The 23113-nt window shown below is 36.2% G+C and overlaps 1 protein-coding gene and 1 pseudogene across 1 annotated transcript; both read left to right on the top strand.

The window, feature by feature from the left end:
* The first annotated feature begins 490 nt into the window (after positions 1–490).
* LOC100619754 (Y+L amino acid transporter 2-like) lies at positions 491–15563 on the top strand. Its single transcript, XM_016431812.2, is given in 4 exon segments — positions 491–671; positions 674–994; positions 11950–12075; positions 15364–15563. Coding segments are annotated over 4 exon segments (828 nt in total).
* A 4475-nt stretch (positions 15564–20038) lies between these two features.
* LOC130458084 (putative high mobility group protein B1-like 1) overlaps positions 20039–23113 on the top strand; it is a 109615-nt pseudogene continuing 106540 nt past the window's right edge.

The following is a 23113-nucleotide window of genomic DNA, read 5'->3' as shown; positions in this document are numbered from 1 at the left end:
ATAAATAAATATTCCATTGGATTTTTATTAATCACTCAAGACATATTACTGGTATTGTTGATGTCAGAATTTATTTCATTTTCCCTATTACAAAATATAAAACATGAGACACCTATGGAGCGCCAACCAGAGAGCATTTAACCAGTTTAGTGATTATCTTATCATAGAATCATAAGTCTAAAAAAACCTTAGAGGTTATGGAAGTCAAACCTCTTCTATTTTGGAAGAAGAAATTAAATAACAAGCAAAGTTAAGTGATTTGTCCAAATTAATGCCAGGGGTAGGATTTGAACCTAAATTTTCTAACTCTTGACCTGGTACCTTCTCCAGTGTACCAAGCTTCTTCCCTGCCAAAGGCTTCTGTTTGATTTGTCCAAGATGGTGTTTTTTTTTTCCTTTTCAACTATTCTAGGCATTCTGTTCATGCCTAATACTGTGTCATTAACAAGGATTCTCCTTTATTCCTCCCCAGGTGTGATAACAACACAAGATGACAAATCCTTATACTCTATGCTGCAGAAAATATCCCCCGTGTAATAATGGAGAACTGGAAAAAGGCAAACCAGACAATGCAGTGAGGTTGAAGGTAGAGATGAAACAGAATATCACCATGTTGAATGGCATCTCTTTGATAGTGGGGAAGATGATAGGTTCTGGGATATCCATGTCTCCCAAGGAGTTCTGAAGCACAGTGCCTCCTATGGACTCTCCCTGATTATCTGGACTCTTGGAGGGATTTTTTCATTATTTGGAGCTTTGTGTTACGCAGAACTGGGAACCACCATCATTAAGTCTGGAGCAAGCTACGCCTACATATTGGAAGCCTTTGGTGATTTTGTAGGCTTTATTAGACTGTGGTCATCTTTACTCATCATTGAGCCAACAACACAGGCTGTCATAGCCATTACATTTGCTAATTATATGGTTCAGCCCCTTTTTGCACACTGCGAGCCTCCCTATGCCGCCATCAGATGGATTGCAGCTGCCTGCATATGTGAGTACTATACATTGCTATCTTTTTTTTTTATTTCTACAATTTTGCTTTTGTTTAAGGTGATTTTGTGGCCCATCTCTGAAGTTTTATTAGAGATTTCTAATTAAGATAAAATTCATAAGATAAATATAAAGATAAAATTCTAATTAAGATAAAATTCATAAGAAGCAACAGGACACAATGGATAAGCAATTAATTCACTCTCTCCATACCTTGGGCAAGTCCAGCAGGTGCCCATCTTCATTGTCCACAGAAGGTCCTTATAGGAGCTTCCTACTCTGATGAATTCACATGTCCTGGGAGTAGCTGGGTGGCTCAGTGGATTAAGAGCCAGACCCAGAGACAGGAGGTCCTGGGTTCAAATCTGACCTCAGACATTTCCTAGCTTTGTGACCCTGGGCAAGTCACTCAATCCCTATTGTCTACCCCTTACCACTCTTCTGCCTTAGAACCAATCAATACACAGTATTGATTCTAAGGTGGAAGGTAAGAATTAAAAAAAAAAATCACATGTCCAATAATAAAACAAATCTCATGTTTATGTAGAATTAGAAAATTTGAGGCACTTTCCTCACAATAACCCTTTGAAGTATTTAGTACAAGTAATAATTCACATTTTACAGATTGGGAACCTGAAGCTCAGATAGGATAATTATTTATTTTTTTTTGCTCATGATTACAAAGAAGGTATGAGAGCTCATGTATGAACTCCTATTTAAGGTCTCTAAGTCCAGTATCTTTTTCCATGTTGTTTCTCACTCTCATTGGGTCAGTTTGCATCTGAAAATATAAACTTCCACACAAATTAACTTGTTTCAAAAATCTATTTGTCCCCTAGAAAGCCACATTTGTTTGTTTTAGATGTATCTGCAACACATGTTTGAAAATACTTAGGATGAGTCCAACCTCTTGACAGAGAAGCAAAAAACTAGAGGTACATGATGAGACTTACACATGCAGAGACTGGGTGGATTTGTTTTTGTTATAAGGGAGGGTTTCTTCTTGGGTGAGAGATATTTGCAGGGATATGCTGGAGTCAACTTGAACTAATTCATGACCTGATTGTTAAATATTCAGTTTGGACATTAACATCTCTAAAATCAGCAAGCATACAAATCAGGGTTTGATTTCTTATTTTGTTGATTATCTAAAATTAAGAAAGTGAGGGAGAAAATGTTGATGATGAAAATAAAACTTAAAAGTTTCTTGTGTATACTTTTTTTTTTTTGAGAACCAGTTGTTAAACACTTACCAGTACATCCCTGTTGCAGAAGGCTAGGTAAGTAGTGATAATGAGAAGGAGGAGGAATAGGAGAAGAAGAAGATAAAAAGGAAGATCAATGAAATATTTTAAAATGCATTCAAAAGAACAGAAGGAAGTTTATAAGGGGACACAGAAAAGCAGAGCAATTTTGTTATTGTGATGTTTAATTGTGTTATCTACATATTTAAAGCCTTTCCTTCCATCTTAGAATCAATACTATGTATTGGCTCCAAGGCAGAAGAGTGGTAAGATCTAGGTAACAGGGATTGAGTGACTTGCCCAGGGTCAGTCACACAGCTAGGAAGTGTCTAAGGTCATATTTGAACCCATGATCTTCCATCTCTAGCCCTGGCTTTCAATCCACTGAACCATATATGTAATAGAAGTTGACAGGACCATATACAACTCTCTTTTCTATTCTTCTTATATTGAAATGTTTGTGTTTACATTTATAGTAAAAAAAGAAAAAAATTTAAGCAAATATTATGAAATAGAATAGAGAAGCTCTCATCTAAGCCAAATCTTCCAGTTGACCTGTTCCTGGGTTAGTAGGTGATGAAACTGGGGCAAGAATCTAGGCCTCCTGGCATCTAGCTCTGTCCCAATTTGCATTCATGTGCACTATGAGTTCCAGTCTCACTCTGTCATCTGAGAATATTTATTAATTGGAACAGGCTTCTGATGTTGACTCTTGTCTTGGTTTAGCAACAGGTCTTAGGAAAAGTAATTTAGCTTCTGCGTGAAGTTCTCATGCTTCAAATAGAATTCAAATTTCTTTCTCCTTGGTTTCCCCATAGATGACTAACCATGGCAATGAAAAAAAAAAAAACCTCCTTAAGATTTAATGAACAACACACAATAATGTCTACAGACCCAGGGAATCTGGGGAAGGAATCTGTCTCTAATTCTCACATTAAGGGGACCCTGGCTCTGGAACCACAAACAGGACTGTATTGAGCTCTGTGGTATCTAGACTGACTTTTTAATGTTCCTATTACAGAGTCTCCAGGAGAATCACTTGAAATTTAAATTTGTCTCTTTAGGGTTGCCCCAAAGTGGGAGCAGAAAAGTACTCTGTATGATGTAGACCAGGTATAGGAAAAGAAAACGAAGAAAAAGAACTAAACATTTACGTAACTACTAATATGTACTAGATACTTTTCAGGTCTGTTTATCCACTTGTCACCCAACTCTCAACCATATCTCCAAGAAGCTGTACTATGCACAGGGTCCACAATCTGGTAAAAACATCTCTTTAGATGGTCTAAACTAGGTTGAGGGTCACCAATAGTCCTCAAACTTATTAGTGAGTTAGAGGGATGTCTATCCCAATCATATGAAAACTTCCCCAGCAGAAAAGGCAGATGAGAACAATTTGTTCCAACATTCATGAAAGTGACAAAAAGCAGGCACTGTGGTGTGCTTAAAGCAAAGTCAGACATGGAAGTCACCAAGTTTATCCATTGCATCTTGTTCCATCACCAATTGTCCTAACTTTTGTCTTGCCACTGGACTTTGATGGCTCTGGAAGAGAGAGTGAGGTGATGATTTTTTCCAACTCTACCTCGCTTCAATTCAATTCACAGCCAAGACATCCCTCTATGATATTATTTATCCTCTGAAAAAAAGAAAGGATGAGCAATAACTAATCATTATGCTAAGAACTTTGCAAATGCTGTTTGTACAGAAAAGTAAAAGACTTATAAGAACCTACTGACAAAAACAAGTATCAGTAATATATAATTATAATTATACTCTCCAGGAAGGTTGATATTTAAAACCTCAACCTATGAAGCATTTTATGGGACTGCTGAGTTGTTATTTCACTTTCTCAGTCTTCTACAAGGCTCAGCACTCTCTCCTTCAAACTACTTCTGGCAAGTCAAGTCAGGACTTAGGGATCCTCCTCCTGTCTATGGTCATCTTCCCTGAGAAAGGCACAGTTTCAGAACCTTCCTCCAACTGTCCCAGTTGGGGGACCTAGTAACTCGACTTCTCAAACTCACAAGATTGCCTCCAAAGTAAAAAATATCCCAGCTCGGGTCACTTGCTATGTATTTCAGACTGAGGAAGAAAGGGAGAACAAGACAGAAAGTAAAGTTACATTTTTAAAGTCCACTGAGTGGGAAACTCTTCCTGGTTTGTGAATCCTCTCTACCATAGCTGTGATGCAGTCCCCTCCCCTCCACCCAGATATCCTTGGTAGAGAGGCCAAGAGACCACTTGGGGTTTGTTATCTTCCCACAGCATTGTATCTGTCAGCATTTAGCCAACCCACTTGAAAGGATGAGAGCAAATATGTCACTGGAAGGAGCCTAGCAATAAAGATAAGATGTATTCTACAAAAGAGTCTCAGCTTCAGACAAGATCCATGGCATTTTCTCCAGTCAGAGAGGACTAAAGGGAAAGAGGAGAGATTTTCTCATTTGGGCCTCACCTCCATGATGGTGACCCTGCCTTGGTTTGGCTTCTGTGTATTAATCAATCAGTAAACTTTATTAACTCCCAACTATATGCCAGACTTTGTTCCAAGTACTGGAGATACAAAAAGAAGCAAAAGAGAGTCTCTGCTCCATGAGAGACTTTGCATGGGATTTGTGATCAGTTATAACCCAAATGTTCCCCATGGACATACTATAACAATGTATTTAAATCATTTTCCTCTTGTGAGTCTTAGATTTGCTTTCATGAAGTCATGGTAGCATACAGCTTTTATCTATGTGCCATGAAATGAATTCTGTCTACTAGTGATTTGAAGACTAGCATTATATAGATGAAACCATAGATCGTAAGCCAAACCTCAAAACAAAACCAAAAAATTATTTCTGTAAAATTGTTAGTTGAGGGATTTTGAGATGGGGGAAGATTTTTAAAAGATATAGTCAAGATATACTATTGGGGACTTCCAGGCTAAGATGGCCACAGAATAGAAGCAAGAATCTTCTCCTCCCCATCAAATGATATAAAGTGCCTCAAAAGGACAAAAATCAAAATCAGATAAGCAAAGGGGCTCTACTGCAGGGTGCAGCCTTGAAGGTAGTCAGGGTCTGGGCATTTCCAGTCAATAAGGGGGTAAAATTATTCCTACCAAAGTGTGAGCTGATCACCCCTCCCCCACTCCACCGATGGCTTCAGAATAAGAGAGAGCAAGGGGCAATATCTAGGTTTTCAGGGGGCTAGCTGAGATCACCGCAGACTTGCCCCCAAGAACAACAAAACATGGGACCCCAAGAGGCTGAGGAACATGGAACATGGAGCTTGGGTGCAGAGATAGGGCAGAGAAGGGCTGCTCACAGCAGATACAGTGAAGACTGAAAAAGAGCCTCAGAGGAAAAACCACTCCATAGCTTGATAGTAAGACACCTGCCTACCCTCATCATTCAGACTCCTGGCTGGGAAGGGAAGAAAAAACTAATACAGCAATGACCATTAACACCCAAGAACTACAATCTACAACTATCTAAATAAATAAATAAACAAATAAATAAATGAATGAATGAATGAATGAATGAATGAATGAATGAATGAATAAGAAATAGACTCTAACCCTGGATAACTTCTGTGGAGAAAAACAGCAGACTACAGAGGAGACAGCAGAGGGTGACAAACAAGCAAACACATCCAAACTTCCAAAAAAATGGAAATTGGTCACAAGCTCTTGAGGAACTCAAATTGCAGTTTAAGAACCAAGTAAGAAAAATGGAGGAACAATAAGAAGAAAAGTGGGAAATAGTTCAAAAAGAAAACAACAGTTTAAAAGACAGAATCTCCCATGTGGAAAAAGAAGACGGGAAAGATAAGCAAATTGAAGACCAGAATTGACCTGCTGGAAGCCATGGAAAACAGGATAGAGCAAATCAAAAAGGAAAGTAAAAAGATCATAGTTGAAAACCAGTCTTTAAAGACTAGAACTGGGAAAGTAGACCCTAATGATCTCACAAAACAACAAAAATTAATAAAGCAAAGTCAAAAGAATGACAAAATAGAAGGAATAATGAAATATCTCATTGAGAAGATGACTGACTTGGAAAATAGGTCCAGGAGAGACAATTTGAGAATCATAGGCCTGCCTGAAAACCTGGAAATGAACAGAAACCTTGACATGATACTTTAAGAAATTATCCTAGAAAACTGCCCTAATATTCTTGAACAAGAGGGCAAAATAGACATTGAAAGAGTCCATAGATCACCCTCTACATTAAATCCTAAAAAGACAACCCCCAAGAATGCAATTGCCAAATTCAAGAGCTTCCAAGCTAAGGAGAAAATATTGCCAGAAACCAGAAGGAGATAATTCAGATATGAAGGAGCACCAATCAGGATTACACAGGATCTGACAGCCTCCACACTAAAGGCCACAAGGCTTACAATATGATATTCAAGAAAGCAAGAATCTACCCTTTGACCCAGCCATAGCACTGCTGGGTCTGTACCCCAAAGAGATAATGGACACAAAGACTTGTACAAAAAAATTCATAGCTGCGCTCTTTGTGGTGGCCCAAAACTGGAAAACGAGGGGATGCCCATCAATTGGGGAATGGCTGAACAAACTGTGGTATATGTTGGTGATGGAATACTATTGTGCTCAAAGGAATAATAAAGTGGAGAAGTTCCATGGAGACTGGAACAACCTCCAGGAAGTGATGCAGAGCGAGAGGAGCAGAACCAGGAGAACATTGTACACAGAGACTAATACACTGTGGTATAATCGAACGTAATGGACTTCTACATTAGGGGCGGTGTAATGTCCCTGAACAACTTTCAGGGATCCAGGAGAAAAAAAAACACCATTCATAAGCAAAGGATAAACTATGGGAGTGGAAACACCGAGAAAAAGCAACTGCCTGAATACAGAGGTTGAGGGGACATGACAGAGGATAGACTTTAAATGAACACTCTAATGCAAATACTATCAACCAAGCAATGGGTTCAAATCAAGAAAACATCTAATGCCCAGTGGACTTACGCGTCGGCTATGGGGGGTGGAGGGGAGGAAAAGAAAATGATCTATGTCTTTAACGAATAATGCTTGGAAATGATCAAATAAAATATATTAAAAAAAAAAACAAACAAAAAAAAAGAAAGCAAGAGAATTGGATCTACAACCAAGGATCACCTACCCATCAAAATTGACTATATACTTCCAGGGGAACATATGGGCATTTAACAAAATAGAAGACTTCCAAGTATTTGTAAAGAAAAGACCAGATCTAAATGGAAAATTTGAGGTCCCAATACAAAATTTAAGAGAAACGCGGAAAGGTAAAAAAAAAAGAAAGGGGGGAAAATTTTAAGGGCATCAATAAGGTCAAATTGTCTATATTCTCATATGGAAAAATGATATTTGTAACTCACAAAAACCATATTCACTATCATAGTAGTTAGAAGAATTATTCATAGGTAGAGGTTGTGTTACTTGGAGTTTAAGATAATATGTAAAAAATAAAAGGGCTGGGGAGAATAGAAGATGGCACCAAAAGAAACTTGAAAGAATAAGAAAAATGGGATAAATTATACCACATAAAGAGGCACATGTGAGGGAGAGGGGGAGAATACTATTATAAGGAGAGGAAGAGAGTGCTTAAAGGTAATACTTAAAACTTATACTCAGTGGAATCAGTTCTGAGAGGGAAGAGCATCTAGATCCAGTGAGGTATCAAATTCTATCTTACCCTACAGGGAGGTTGAGAGAGAAAAACCAACAGGGAGAATGGGGCAGGGAGTACAAAAAGGGAGGGAAAGAGAGGGGGGAGGGAATTTAATAGACCCTAAAAAAATAAGAGTGGAATAAGAAGAGAGAGGGTGGAAAGGGAAGTAAAATAAAATTAGGGATTAGGGAGACTGATTAAAAGCAAAACACGGGTGTAGAAGGAAATAGTGAAAGGGCAGGACTAGGAGAGGAAATGAAAATGAAGAGGAATACACAGGTGGTAATCATAACTCTCAATGTGAATGGGATGGACTCACCCATAAAATGGGAGCAAATAGCAGAGTGGATTAGAAACCAAATCCCACCATATGTTGTCTACAAGAAACAAACATGAGGCAGGTAGACACACACAGGGTAAAGGTAAAAGGCTGGAGCAAAAAAGAAGGCAGGAGTCACAATCATTATATCTGACAAAGACAAAATACAAATAGATCTGATTAAAAGAGATAGATAAGGTAATTACATTTTGATAAAAGGCAATATAGACAAGGAGGAAATATCAGTACTCAACATGTATGCACCAAATGGCATAGCATCCAAATTTTTAAGGGAGAAACTAGGGGAGTTTAAGGAGGAAATAGATAATAAAACTATACTAATGGGAGACCTGAACGTTCCATGATCAGCTCTAGATAAATCAAACCAAACAATGAATAAGAAAGAGGGAAAAGATGTGAATGAAATCTTAGAAAAAATAGAGATAATAGATATATATAGAAAAATAAATAGGGACAAAAGGAATACATTTTCTTTTAAGCAGCACATGGTACATTCACAAAGATTAATCATGTAGTAGAGCATAAAAACATTGCAAACAAATGCAAAAAATCAGAAATAATAAATGCAACCTTTTCAGATCATGTACAATAAAATAATAATTAGTAAGGGTACATGAAAAGGTAAATCCAAAGTTAATTGGAAATTAAACAATAAAATTATCCAAAATTGGTTGGTTAAAGAACAAATCAAAACAATTAATAATTTCATTGAAGAGAAAGATAATGAGGAAACATCATATCAAAATCTATGGGATGCAGCCAAAATAGTACTCAGGGGAAAATTTAAATCCCTGATTGCATATATTAATAAATCAGAGAGAGAAGAAGTCAATAAATTGGGCATGCAATTTAAAAAAACTAGAAAGAGGACAAATTTTAAATCTCCAGATAAAAATTAAATTAGAAATCTTAATAATTAACGGAGAAATTCATAAAATCAAAAGTGAAAAAAACTATTGGATTAATAAGCAAGACTAGAAGCTGGTACTTTGGAGAAAAAAAAACAAATAAAATAGATAAAGTACTGTTTAATCCAATAAAAAAGGAAAGAAGAAAACCAAATTAACAATATCAAAGATAAAAAGTGTGACCTTACCTCTAATGAAGAGGAAATTAAGGGAATTATTAAGAAATATTTTGCCAAATTATATGGTAATAAATATGGCAATCTAAGTGATATGGATGAATAATTACAAAAATAGAAATTGCCTAGATTAACAGAAGAAGAAATAGAATACTTAAATAATCCCATATTGGAAGAAAAAAAAAAGAAATTGAACAGGACATCAAAGAATTTCCTAAGAAGAAATACTCAGGGACTAATGGATTAACAAGTGAATTCTATCAAAATTTCAAAGAACAACTAATCCCAATATTGCACAAACTATTTGACAAAATAAGTAAAAAGGGAGTTCTACCAGATTCCTTTTATGACACAAATATGGTACTGATTCCAATGCCAGGCAGACCATAAAAAGAGAAGGAAAATCACAGACCAATCTCCTTAATGAACATAGATGCAAAAATCTTAAATAGAATAATAGCAAAAAGACGCTAGCAAGTGATCATGAGAGTTATTCAATATGATCAGGTGGGACTTATACCAGGAATGCAATGATAGTTTAATATTAGGAAAGCCATCCACATAATTAACCATGTCAACAACCAAACCAGTAGAAATCACATGATTATCTCAACAGATGCAAAAAAAACCTTCAACAAAATACAACACATTCCTTTTTGAAATCACTAGAAAATACAGGAATAGATCAGCCTTTCCTAAAAATAATCAACAGTCTATATTTAAAACCATCAGCAAGGTGGAGTTGTGAATTGATCCAACCATTCCAGAAGGCAACTTGGAACTATGCCCAAAGGATGCTAAAAGACTGTCTACCTTTGATCCATCCATACCAATGCTGGGTTTATACCCCAAAGAAATCATAAGGAAAAAGAATACAAAAATACAAAAAATTTTATAGACATGCTCTTTGTGGTGGCAAAAAATTGGAAAATGAGGGGAGGCTCTTCAATTGGGGAATGGTTGAACAAATATGTTGGTGATGGGATACTATGTGAACTGTGAGTTCACAGAGTGAAAAGAGCAGAACCAGGATGACACTGTGGCACAATCAAATGTAATGGACTTCTCTACTAACAGCAATGCAATGACCCAAGACATTTTTGAGGAACTTAGGAGAAAGAACGCTATCAAAATCCAGAGAAAGAACTGTGGGAATAGAAACACAGAATAAAACCAACTGGTTGATCACATGGGTCAATGGGGATATGATTGGGGATGTAGACTCTAAACAATCACCCTAGTGCAATTTTCAATAATATGGAAATAAGTTTTGATCAAGGCCACATGTAAACCCCAGTGGAATTGTTCATTGGCTATGGGAGGTGGGAGGGAAGAGGGGAAGGAAAGAACATGAATCATGTAACTATGGAAAAATAATCTAAATTAATTAATTTTAATTTAATTAGTTAATTAAACTTTTTTAAAGATATACTATTGGGCACCGAGAATGTCACAAAGGGGTACTACTCTTTAGGGGAGGGAGCAATAAATTAGAGTCAAAGACTTGGATTCAAATTCTATAACTGCTACTTAATAGTTTGGGTAGGTCACTTAAATTCTCTGGGCCTCAGCAGTTTCATTTGATCTATGATACTATATTAATGAGATGATCTCCAAGGTTACTTGTAGCTCTGAAATCTCATGGTCCTGTGGCTCTATTTATGTTCTTAGGAGTATTGAATTTAGAGGCACATGGCACTGCTCCAGCCACTGGGAAGAACATCACTGGGGGAAGGAAGCAAGAAGACAAAAGAATACTAGATAAAGAAAAATTATTTTGATAGACATGCCTTCAACACTTACTAGCTGTATAACCCTAGCAAATTACTAAATTTGTCAGCTTCAATTTCCTCATCTGTAAAATGGTAATAATAAAAATATCTCTTACCCAGGGTTGTATTATATGCAAAATACTTTGCTAAATTTAAAATGATATAAAAATATTAGCAGTTCTTGCCATTATTATTCTATTTTTTCTAATGTATTGCCTTTGAAAAAACAACAATCATACATTGGTCATTTTAAGAAGTTTCATTGAAATATGATTGGTTCTTGAAAAGTGTTTTACTAAACTATATAATTAGTAGTGTTCTATTCCCTAGAGAAACAGCTTTATATTTGTAGACAGAGAGCTAGACTTGGAGTCGGAAACACCCAGGCTCAAATCAAACAGTTGAAGCCATCTCCCAAAAGCAGATTGCTGAATTTTCAATGTTAGCATTTATGCTTAGAATTTGGCTTACATTATAAATAAGGACTTGATTTATTGTTTTGTTGATTGTCTGTTGACTTAAGAAGGTTTGGCGAATATCTTAATACTGAAGATTAAACTTAAGTGTGTTATGCATGCATTTTTTTTCCTGGAAAGCCAGTTGTTAAACATTTAGCTGCACACTCCTAGTTCAAATCCTGATTCCAACACTTAGCAACAGGGTGACTTTGGAAAATTAATCACTTATCTTCTCTGAACCTCAGGTTCTCTTTTTGCAATAAGCACATTATAGAATTGTAGTGAGGCTTCAGATGATTCATGCAACATACCTTACAAAATTTGCAACACTGTGACAATTTACATTTTTTTCCCACACATGCCTTAAGACTTATTTGTTTTCTTCACAGGCTCCTTAACATTTATTAATTGCATCAGTGTGAAGTGGGGTACCAAAGTACAAGATGTTTTCACATATGCCAAGATCTTGACCCTCATTGTGGTCATATCTGTGGGTATCTATAAAATTTGTAAAGGTAAGAAAAGAAGCATTTATCATGAAAATGTAAGTAACCAAAATCCAATATATAAGTAAAATAATTTTTAAAAGGTAAGTCAAAGTTAAAACAGTTTTATGTTATTCTTGAGGATATTCAGGGGTTCTCTTAAGGGAGGTTCCTTAACTGGCAGTTCCCTAGACTTAATTAATTCAGAGGTTCAGATAAAAAATGAAAAATTAAAACCTAACTGCTATATGCAAGGGTTGCCTACAATGAACCTTAGGAGTATTTTATTAGCCTACAAATTTGATGGATTAATCACAGAATAAGTGTAGCATTGAGTCTCTTTCCATCCCACCACTTCCTTTTGAATCACAAAATCTCTATACAACTTGAGTCATGCTGAGATCTGTAAAAATAAAGGCAAATGGCAAAAAATAAAGATGGGAAAAACTCTCCAATAGAGATTCAAAGTGCTTGGATACTTTCGATAGATGTAATCAAAAATATCCTCAGTGATGAAGTGAAGTTCATATGTGAACTTTCCTTCAGGGCCAAGTGCAAGGATACTAAAGATACTCTTATAAAAATAAAATATTTATTGAAATATATAAGGATAATAAGGATTTCTAATTATAATGGATTCTAAATCCACCCAAATAAACTCCCTGGTTCCACAAGGAACTGTTTCTCCTGTGTTTCACAGGCTACACTAATCCCCCTGATCTGACTAACCCAAATTTATACTATCTAAATAAAAACTGCCACTATTATCCTTACTTTGCCTTCAAATTACAAAATAGCAAAGACAAGCTGGTTGAATCTCAACAAGAATCAAGTTAGGACTCTGAGTCTCAGAGTCCAAATCAAAGACCAAGTTTTTCTATTATGCATCTACCCCTTTATTGCTTTATGATCACAATGTAAAGATTTCCCAGATGATCACATAATATCCATTGAATCACTTTCTCAATTTCCTGCTATGCAAATTAGCCCTGCCCTTAAATTTAAGAACCTTAAAAGAAAACATACTTGTAAAAAAGTTTCACAAATATAGATCTTTATTTGTTTAAACTAATGATCATTTCTTATCTATAAAGTGTTCTAGAGAAAATAGTACAATTGGAGTCGGGAAAACCAGGAGTCAAATGTCTGTTCTCCTTCAAGCACTTATTATCTGTGTGGCACTATGCAAATCATTTAACTTAGTTGGGCTTCAGTTTCCTCATCTGCAAAATGGAAGATTGGACTTGATGGCCTTTAAGGTGACTTCAGCACTAAATCTATGATCCTATTATTCTATGAATGCTGATTATTTGTGACAGAGCCCTTTTTGTCCTTTTTTCTAGAAGCATCAAATAGACATTTGTCCCCTGCTCTAGGTGGACAAACATGGAAGAAAAATATAAAGGCATAGCATGATCCTAATAGATCAATGTCATGATTTGAGGCTGACAAAGAATGATAAAAAAAAATAAAGCATATTTTTTTAGTGATCCTGGTTAAAAAAGGGATCCAAAAATGCTCTGAATCATTGCTTTGGGTATACTAGACAATGACAGACAATATTGTTTTTATCAAGAAGAATGAGTTTGATTTAAAATAGGACTAAAATAAGTACTACAAAGTTGAAACCTCAGAAGGAAAACAGTAGAGAAGACTACCACTAATGAATTTAGGTCATCAAACCCACATGAATTACATTCCAGGTTACTGAATGAACCAACAGATGTAGTTATTAATCTGGCTGGGTCTGAGGAAGAGGGTAAGAATTGAAGGGGGTGATCATATTATTATATTATTGTTGTGGCTGTTGTTTAGTTGTTCAGTAATGTCTGTGATCCCATGGACCATAGCACGTCAGCTCCTTCCATCCTCCACTATCTCTTGAAGTCTGTCCAGGTTCATATTCATTGTTTCCATGACACTATATATCCATTTCAATCACTCCAATTCCTTTCTCCTTTTGCCTTCAATCTTTCCCAATATCAGGGCCTTTTCTAATTCTATTTTCATTACATGGCTAAAATATTTATATTTCAGCTTCAATAATTGACCTTACAGTGAATAATCTTAATTATTTTCAAGTATTGACAATTTAATCTCCTTCCTATTGAAGGAACGCTCAAAAGTGTTCTCCAACACCACAACTCAAAAATGTCAATTCTGTGGCACTCATATTTCCTTTAGTCCAGATCTCATAGACATATGTTTTATAATGGAAAAAGCATAGCTCTGGGTACTCAGACTTTTGTCTGAAAAAAGAAGTCTCTGTTTTTTATATGCTGAATTATACTTGTTTTTAAATAGACTGTGTTGGCATTGCCAATGTAAATTACATATCATTAGTCTCCTACTTCCTTCCAGATGAAATCTACCTGGAAAATATGTGGATTAGACTAGAGGATTTCTAAATTTCCATCTAAACTGAAGTCCTTTGATCATATAACTGCACTTCTGCTATTAGGTCTGCTGCTCTGGGATTGGGGGGAATTGCCCTAAACTTTGCAGTAAGGTGCTAAAACATGATTTGCCCATATTCTTGTAAACTCTTCCCTCTTTTCCCCACCTATAAAATCATATTTATGATGGTTACATATAAATATTTGTGTGTATGTATATTTTATATATAAAACCATTATTGGCCTAAAGAAACTTATTAAGACAAAGATATTCAGTTCTCTCATTGCCTTTTCATAGGGCCATGAGTGTAATGGATAGAAAAAATTAATGTGCCCCTTAGTTAGGACCAGAATCCCTCTATTTCTTAGGGATTAATTTCCTTAAAGGCAACCAAGTTGTCCCTGGTTCTTAATTGACCCCTGCCTTCTTTGAGGCAGATTTCTTGTCTCCTGAAGTCTTAAAAAGTTCCATTCATATGGATTTTTTCTGACAGTGATATCTGAAGACCATCATACCTTGTAACACATTGCTGTATTGTGATAAAGAAATCTACCTTTTTTTAACTATTCAATGATTTGAAGTTGCCTTATTTCATACCAACATGGAACCCAAAGTAACTGAGTCCTAGTGTTAAGCCTGCCCTAGGAATTCACAAGTTGTATGACTTCAGGCAAGTCATTGAAGTTCTGTCTACTTTACTTACCACGTCTGTAAAATCGAGACGATAGCAGCATCTCTCTCAAAGAGTTGTGAAGACTTAATGAGATAATTGTAAAGCTCCTAGCGCAATGCCTGACACATAGATGATGCTTAATAAATGCTTATCTCTTTCCTTCCTTTACTTATTCCTTAACTTCACATTGATATCAGCTAGAAATATATTTTCTTATACCAAAACAATGATCTATTAAATTATTGTAGGAGAAACAGACAATTTTAAGGATCCATTTGAAGGTTCCACCAGTGATCCAGGACTTATGGCACTAGCTCTGTATTCAGCTCTTTTTTCCTACTCTGGATGGGATACATTGAATTTTATCACTGAGGAAATGAAGAATCCTGAAAGGTACTGTACCAAAAATCACATAAAATTCCAAAATGTAGAACTGTACAAATGGTAGCAAGAATTATAATAATATTGTAACAAAATCCAAGGCAACTCCCAGTTATTTGAGTGTAATAGAATTTTATTGATAAATTTGTGTTTATATTTTATGTTTAATATAATGCTAAACTTATGTAATATAAGAAATCTATTAAATGCTAAATAAAGATAATTTTAATAGAAATAAATATCTGCATGAGTAGAAAATATGCTTCAAAAATAGGTAGGCAGAGTCAGAAATATCACAGGATAATCATAAAATTACCCCAGATACCAATATTGGCAGAAAACACCCGTCTAAGGATTATGCTTATTCTCCCCTTTATCCTTCTCGACTACTCTCCTTTCCAAAGGCATTAGCCACCTGACTGTTTACCTTCTTGGCCATCTAGTTACTTTTTCCTACTATCTCTTATCCACGATGCCTCTCTCTGTGGCCCACCTTCCCACCTACATGGACCATCCCTGATAGGATACCTGACCTGAGAACTCATATCGCAAAGGCCTATGGAATGAGTACAGAATAAGTATACAAGGAGAGGAATCAACCTGTCACCCTGCTCTCTACCCCTGCCCAATCTTTGTAATCTTCTGATCTCCTTTTCTACTCTGATCTATCACCAAATTATTCTTCCTAGATACCTTCCCCTCATATTTTTTTACATTTTCTTATGTTCATAGAAACTTACCCTTTTCCACTAGATACCACATCTTTTGGTATCTAGGCTGGCTTTTCCTTCTCTAAATTCCCTTAGCACAACCAGATTTGACATACTTCCTCTGCCACCATTATTCAGGAACCTTCTCCTTTAAAGGTAACTCAGTCTGTACAAGTCCTTGTTGTTAGAATTCCTAGTTATAGCTTTGTGGTTGGGTCAAAGAAATATAGTAAAAGAATGCCAATAATATCAACCTAAGTGGGCAAAATATCAAGAAGAAAAATGAAAAGAGATGTGCTATAAGCCAGCAATTCTTTTTATAAAATCTATTTAGTATTATAAAAATAAGTCAGTGGAATGGAATTGAAAACTCAAAACTAAAATTTGGTGTATATGGATTTATAAGCCGCCATCTAAAAAATACCAAGGAATGGAATAAATGCAGTAAAAAGTATTGGCAAACAGCAAAAAAAAAAAATAAAATGATTCCATGCCACTCTTCCTAAACAATAAATTTTAATGGAATCAAAATCTAAAAATATAATATGATCTAAATCTTAAAAAGCAACACAAAATAAAGAAATAACATTCATTTCAGTTATGGAGATGGAGCAGAGATTCTTATAAGTAAAAATTGCTAGAACCAATTACAATAAAAGAATATTATTCAAGAGAAAAATATCTTTTAAAAGAAAATGGATTATAGGAAAATATGCAATAGACATACAAGATAAAAATCTAACATCTAGAATTTATAAGGAATAAACACATCCATAAGAATAGATAACGAATCTATATACACTGTGTAATGGAGAATTGAACAAAAGAGTACTAGAAATTTTATTCCATTAGAATTTAATATCATTGAGGGCATTTCTACCTGTTTCATTTCTACCCTTGTATAACCAGTGCCTAGCACATAATAGATAGAATTAGATGGGAAAGGATTTAATACCCATTTACTGGGGCTAAGCACTGGGGATAGGGAATAGATTAAGCCTGTAATTTTCTTGGTATAGGAAACTGCCAGGAGATGTAACTCCCTCTATCAAGGTAGTTTAGCATCTTTTGTGCAATTTATGGTCTTAGGGAGTTGCAGAGAGTATCAAACAACTAAATGGTACAGTGGATATAGAGTGTTGGGCCTAGAATCAGGGAGACTCATCTTCCCAAGTTCATATCTGGCCTTAGTACTTACTAGGTGTATGACCCTGGACAAGTCACTTAACCCTGTTTGCCTCAGTTTTCTCACCTGTAAAATGAGTTGGAGAAATAAGTGGCAAACTAATCCATTATCTTTGACATGAATGAAACAACTGAACAGCAATGAAGAGTACCAAGAGGGTAAATCACTTGACCAGGGTAACATAACCAGTATGTGTAAAGGCAGTCAAGACACTAATTGACACTCTTGCACCAGCTAGCTCTTCACTACATTGATATCAAATTCAGACACAGGGGCCACTAAAATAATATGTGAGAATTCCTGAGGGGTATGTACTGACTTAGTAGTAAAATGCGATATTATATGTGTTATATTGTATTTTATTTGTTTTGCTAAATATTTTCTCAATTATACTATAATCTGGTTGAGACTAGACTTGATAGTGTTTATTAGCATGTAGACTCAGACACTACACCATGCTGCCCCTTAAGTACTTAGGATGCAAATGGAAAAATGAGACAAAGTCTGTTCTCAAAGAGCTCGTGCTCTAATTTGAGGAGGCAACACAGAAAGGAAGGTTCAATAAATGGCAGAAAGAAAGACTGGTAGTACTTGATTTCTAATAGGTAAAGCATAAAACAAATGGCAAGACCCTCAAGGACCTTGAGAAGCAATGGCTGGGCAGATAAATTCTGACAAAGAAGGTCATAGATGCAAGCATCAAAACAGGGGATCCTGGGATACTCCTAGCTAAAAATAGAATTGGGAGAAGATACAGCATCCAGCTACAAGTGGGCATATAGCTCATGGCAAGAACAGGGAATGAGGCAATTGGGATTCATCTGGGGGAGAAAATTTGTAACCCAAAAAAAGTTGCTCCTGGGGATAGTCTTTGTGAAAGGGTTTTTCATTGGCACACTGGGACAAAGAAAGGAAGATCCTCAATGATGGAGCCAGTCCCAGTGATTGGGCTACTTATTAGTAATTAATTAGTAAATATTATTAGCATTAGTAAATATTAGTAAATAATTAGTAATTATTAAGTTAAATTGAATAGAGGAATTACAAATTATCAATAACCATAAGAAAAATCTGTTCATATTCCCTAGTAGAGGGACATCAAGACAACATAAAGCTACCACTTTATGCTCACTAAATTAGAAAAAAAAATTGGGGAAAAAAAGCAAAAAAAAAAATTATCAAATTCAATGTTAGTGAGTGTTGAGGGAAACATTCTCTTACATGAATTTTGGGATTATTGAGATCAAACTTTAAGAAGAAAAATGTAGTAGGCAATAAGAATCACAAAATTGATAACTCAATATTTCCATTGCTTGGACTTTATCTTAAAGATGCTGTTAAAAGGAAAAGAATTACTTAGCTGGAAAAATTCTGGAACAGAAACAGCCAGGAAGTGAGGTAGAGAGCAAGATAAAGCAAAAGCTTGCCAAAGAGAGCCCACAGTGGTCCAAAGGTTGAAGTATACTACTCCATGCTGCTTCTATAAAGGGTAATAAGGAAAACTTTAATATTTTTAAATAGGCTATTACTTTAAGGATAAAATAAATGATCATACCCTTCCATAATATGTCTGCTTATTCTACTTTGGTCTTGTGTCTAAAACTGAGCTAATTAATTTCTCCTGAAACCTATCCCTTTTCCTAACTTCTTGAGCCCTTTCAATGGCACTCACCTTTTTTCAGTCACCCACACTCATAAACTCTAAGTTATTTTGATTCTTACTTTTTCTTCACCTTTCACATCTAATCAGACACTAAAGACCTATGAATTCTGCCTCTTTGATATCTCTCAAATCTGCCCCCCAATCTAATTCAGATTCTCACTATCTCTTATCACAGCTAGAATATTGTAATAGTCTTCAAACTGAATGAAGATAATATCCACAAAAACTTCTTATGTTTCTATAATGCTGGACAGTTTACACAACATTTTCTGCACAATCACCCTCTAAGATGGAAGTTCATGTCTTATTATCCCAACTTTATAGATGAAGAAACTGGTCTCTTTATCTTCAGTGTCCCCACTCTCCTCTCATTCCTAACTACAGACAACACTAATCTTCCTAATTCACTGGCTTAATCATGTCATACTACTGTTCATAAACCTTGAATGCATCTCCATTACCTACTGGATGAAGCTTGAACTTCTTAGTCCAGCACTCCTGATCTCAACAATATAATTTTAATCTATGTCTTAGCACACCTTAACAGTCCACCTCATACCCTCTGCTACAAAAAAAAAAAATTATTTATTCCTTATCATCTAAATATGCTCCACATTTTCATAGCTGTCTACTGAAATCCAACTCATCCTTCAAGGGTCAGTTAAAATGTTTTCTTTACGAAGCCTTTTCTGAACTGTCCAGGAGGTAGAGTTCTCTTCCTTCTCTAAACATATAGCATTTTATTTCTACATTTTTATTGAATTATCACATTCAAATTTTCACTGTAGTTATTTGTGGTTAGGTCCTATTCTCCCTACTAGATTGAGAGTTCCTTAAATTCTTATCTATGTCCCCCACAGTATTTTAAATACTGCAGACACTTAAGTATTGATCAAGCAATCCTTATTAGTTAAAAAATAATTACAACCAGTGTCCTTTATGTTCTTCTTTTTGGGAATCTACCACTGGCCATTGTAGTAGCCATGCCCATTGTCACTGTCATCTATTTGCTGACTAATGTGGCTTATTATGTTGTCCTGGACATGCCAGAAGTTCTGGGAAGTGATGCTGTAGCATTGGTGAGTTTTCAGATGTGAGTTGCCATTATGGAACTCATCATTTTCTTCCTAAAGATTTTGAGTTTTCTTTTTTGTTGTTTAGGGCAGCCCCATTCTTCCAATTAGATGGGTTATATAACCTAAGAATCTTCCTGGCCCTTTCCTCTCCATCCTCCGTCCCTATTCTCAGTCAGTCCACAAGTTGCGTCCATTTTTTCTCCTCAGCATCTTTCACATCTGTCTTTTCTCCAATGGCCAAGTCATTACCCTAATTCCAGTCCTTACCACCTGATTATCTTTCATGGTGAGAGAGTCTCTTAATTCACCTTCCTGCTTCTAATACCTCCCCTCTCAAATCACACCTGCCAAATAAAATCCTTAAATAACAGCCCTGACCATGCTTAAAAATCTTCAATGGCTCCCTATATGTTGTTGTTCAGTTGTTATAGTTGGGTCCAACTCGTTGTGACCCTTTGTGGGATTTTCTCAGTAAAGATACTGGTGTATCTCACCATTTCCTTCTCCAGCCCAGATGAGGAAACTGAGGCAAATAGGATTAAGTTGCTTGCTCAGGTTACACAGCTAATAAGTGTCTGAGATCAAATTTGAACTCAGCTCTCCCTGGATCCAGATCCAGCATTCTATCCTTTGCACACCTACCTGCCCTAGGCTCCCTGCTGCCTCTAGGATAAAACATGAATTTCTCATCCTGGCTTTTAAAACTCAACCAAGCTGGCTCTAACTGTATGGTTCCTTGTTTCTTCCAAAGCAAACGCCTGGCTAGGGAGATCTTAACACGAGGAGGTGGGGAGTTGAAGAAGAAGGGAGTCATGAATACTTTTTAGCATTTTGATAACTGTATTTTGATATACTTGGTTTCCTTTGAACTGCTATGTATTTTATTTTGTATATTTAAGAATATTATTCCTAGAAAGTTTAACCAGACTGTTTAAGGGGTCCAAGACATACAAAACGATGAAGAACTCCTAGAATAGCTCTTTTCTGAATCTGACATTTGATTTCCCATATCCAAGATCCATGACTTAAATGTATTTTTTCTTCACATTCACCCTTAATATCTCTCAGATCCTTCAAGTTTTACCTTAGGTGCCAACTGCTTCCTCCCATCAGTCTTTCCTTGTCCTTTCCCTACCCTCCCAGTGCCCCTAGTTTTTAATGAATACTCCTAAGATCATTTTATATTTCCTTATCTTTACAAATACTGTATGCTTCCTCTCAACTGCCCCCCTCAAGGAGAAAATAATCTCCTTAAAGAAGGGGATAATTTCATTTTGTATTTGCACCCACCCACTTGAAACAAATAAATTCATCCAATAAACTGACTTATAGTCCACTATTTGCACAAGGCTACCATAAAAGTCACAAATGAAACAATAACCCTGCCTTCAGAGGACTTATATAGTAGTTGCTTCATCAATATTTGTCGAGTTAAATTGCAGGCACCAACTTCAGAGATCTGTTCTTCTTGTCATGATTTGAGGTCAGCAGGAAACTGTGATTTCAAGGCAGTGTGGTGGAAGGATTATTGGTTCTTGGTTAGGAAACCTAGATTCAAATTCCACATTTGCTGATTACTACATGCAACCTGCATGATCTTTCAAAAGCCATCTCCTCCCATTGGACTTCCATTTCCTCAATCGTAAAAGGAGTGATTTAAACCAGGAGATCTCTAAGAACTCTTCCAATTCGAAATCCTATAATCCCATGTTGCAATTTTTTTTGAATAATGTCATGAACAATATGAACCAGATAGAATCAGAAATTACAAAAAAAGTCACTAGTTATGATTTTCTATGTCTCATTAAGAGTCCTAAAGTGGCCTGCCTGGTACTTCCAGGGTCCAAGAGCTCACACAACATGGGCTGCCTCATGGCTTAATCAGTTCCTATTTTACATGTCTTACAGCAGTCGTTGGGAAACTGTCTCACAAGCATTGAAGACTGGATTCATGATTTACGTAGAAGTTAGTTGATATGGCCTCCATCATTGTCTGGTTAACAGGCCAAAAAGAATGGGCTGTAGTGAGCCAAACTAATTTTTTGATAACATCTGATTACATTGTGATGATACATACTTTCTTGGCCTCAGTAATCCTCTATTGGTCCAAGTGCTTTGTAAATGTTAGCTATGTATGCCATTATTTACGAGTTCAGCTGGCTGACCAAGTAACTAAGACAATGGAGAATAGGTATATGATTGTGGCAATAGGGTCTTACTAAGGATTGTGGTTTCCCTTGCATCACGACTTTTATTTTTAAAAACAAAAGCCTTTTTGTTGATTATCAGTCAGTTGTTTGCTTCATAGTCTACAGCAAACACTTTCTGTTGATTTTTAGTGGGTCTGATTCCAATCCTGACTTAACTGTACCTTTTATTTATTTTTTTTAAACCTTTACCTTCCATCTTAGAATCAATACTGTGGACTGGCTTCAAGGCAGAAGAGTGGTAAGGGCTAGGCAATGGGGGTCAAGTGATTTGCCCAGGGTCACACAGCTGGGAAATGTCTGAGGTCAGATTTGAACCCAGGACCTCCCATCTCTAGGGCTGACTCTCAATCCACTGAGCCACCCAGCTGCCCCCCTAACTGTACCTTTTAAAGGAGTCTGCTAAATCCAGCTCATCCAGCAGAAGAAAGATAATTTTCCATTTCCATTATAAACATTCCTACCTCAGAAATGGGCAAATGCCACAGATCAGGCCTTGATTTATTGTTCTGTTGATTGTTTAGACTTAAGGAAGTTGTGAAGAAAATGTTAATAATGTATTATATGTATTGTTTTCCCCAAGAACTGGCTGTTAAACATTTACCAGCACACCCCTGAAGGAAGGGATGCCCTTAACATGGCAAAGACCAGAACATTGTATCCATTCTGGCCATATCTGGCTTTGGAATAAACCCAATTCACCTAATTAACATTCAGAGGACCAAAGTAAACCTGGGAAGATATTAGAAAACTTTCTTCAGGTGCATTAGAGCAA

The sequence above is a fragment of the Monodelphis domestica genome, chromosome 3 (assembly GCF_027887165.1).
Source record: "Monodelphis domestica isolate mMonDom1 chromosome 3, mMonDom1.pri, whole genome shotgun sequence".
NCBI classification, from domain to species: domain Eukaryota; kingdom Metazoa; phylum Chordata; class Mammalia; order Didelphimorphia; family Didelphidae; genus Monodelphis; species Monodelphis domestica.
This window is presented reverse-complemented; position numbering and strand designations above follow the sequence as displayed.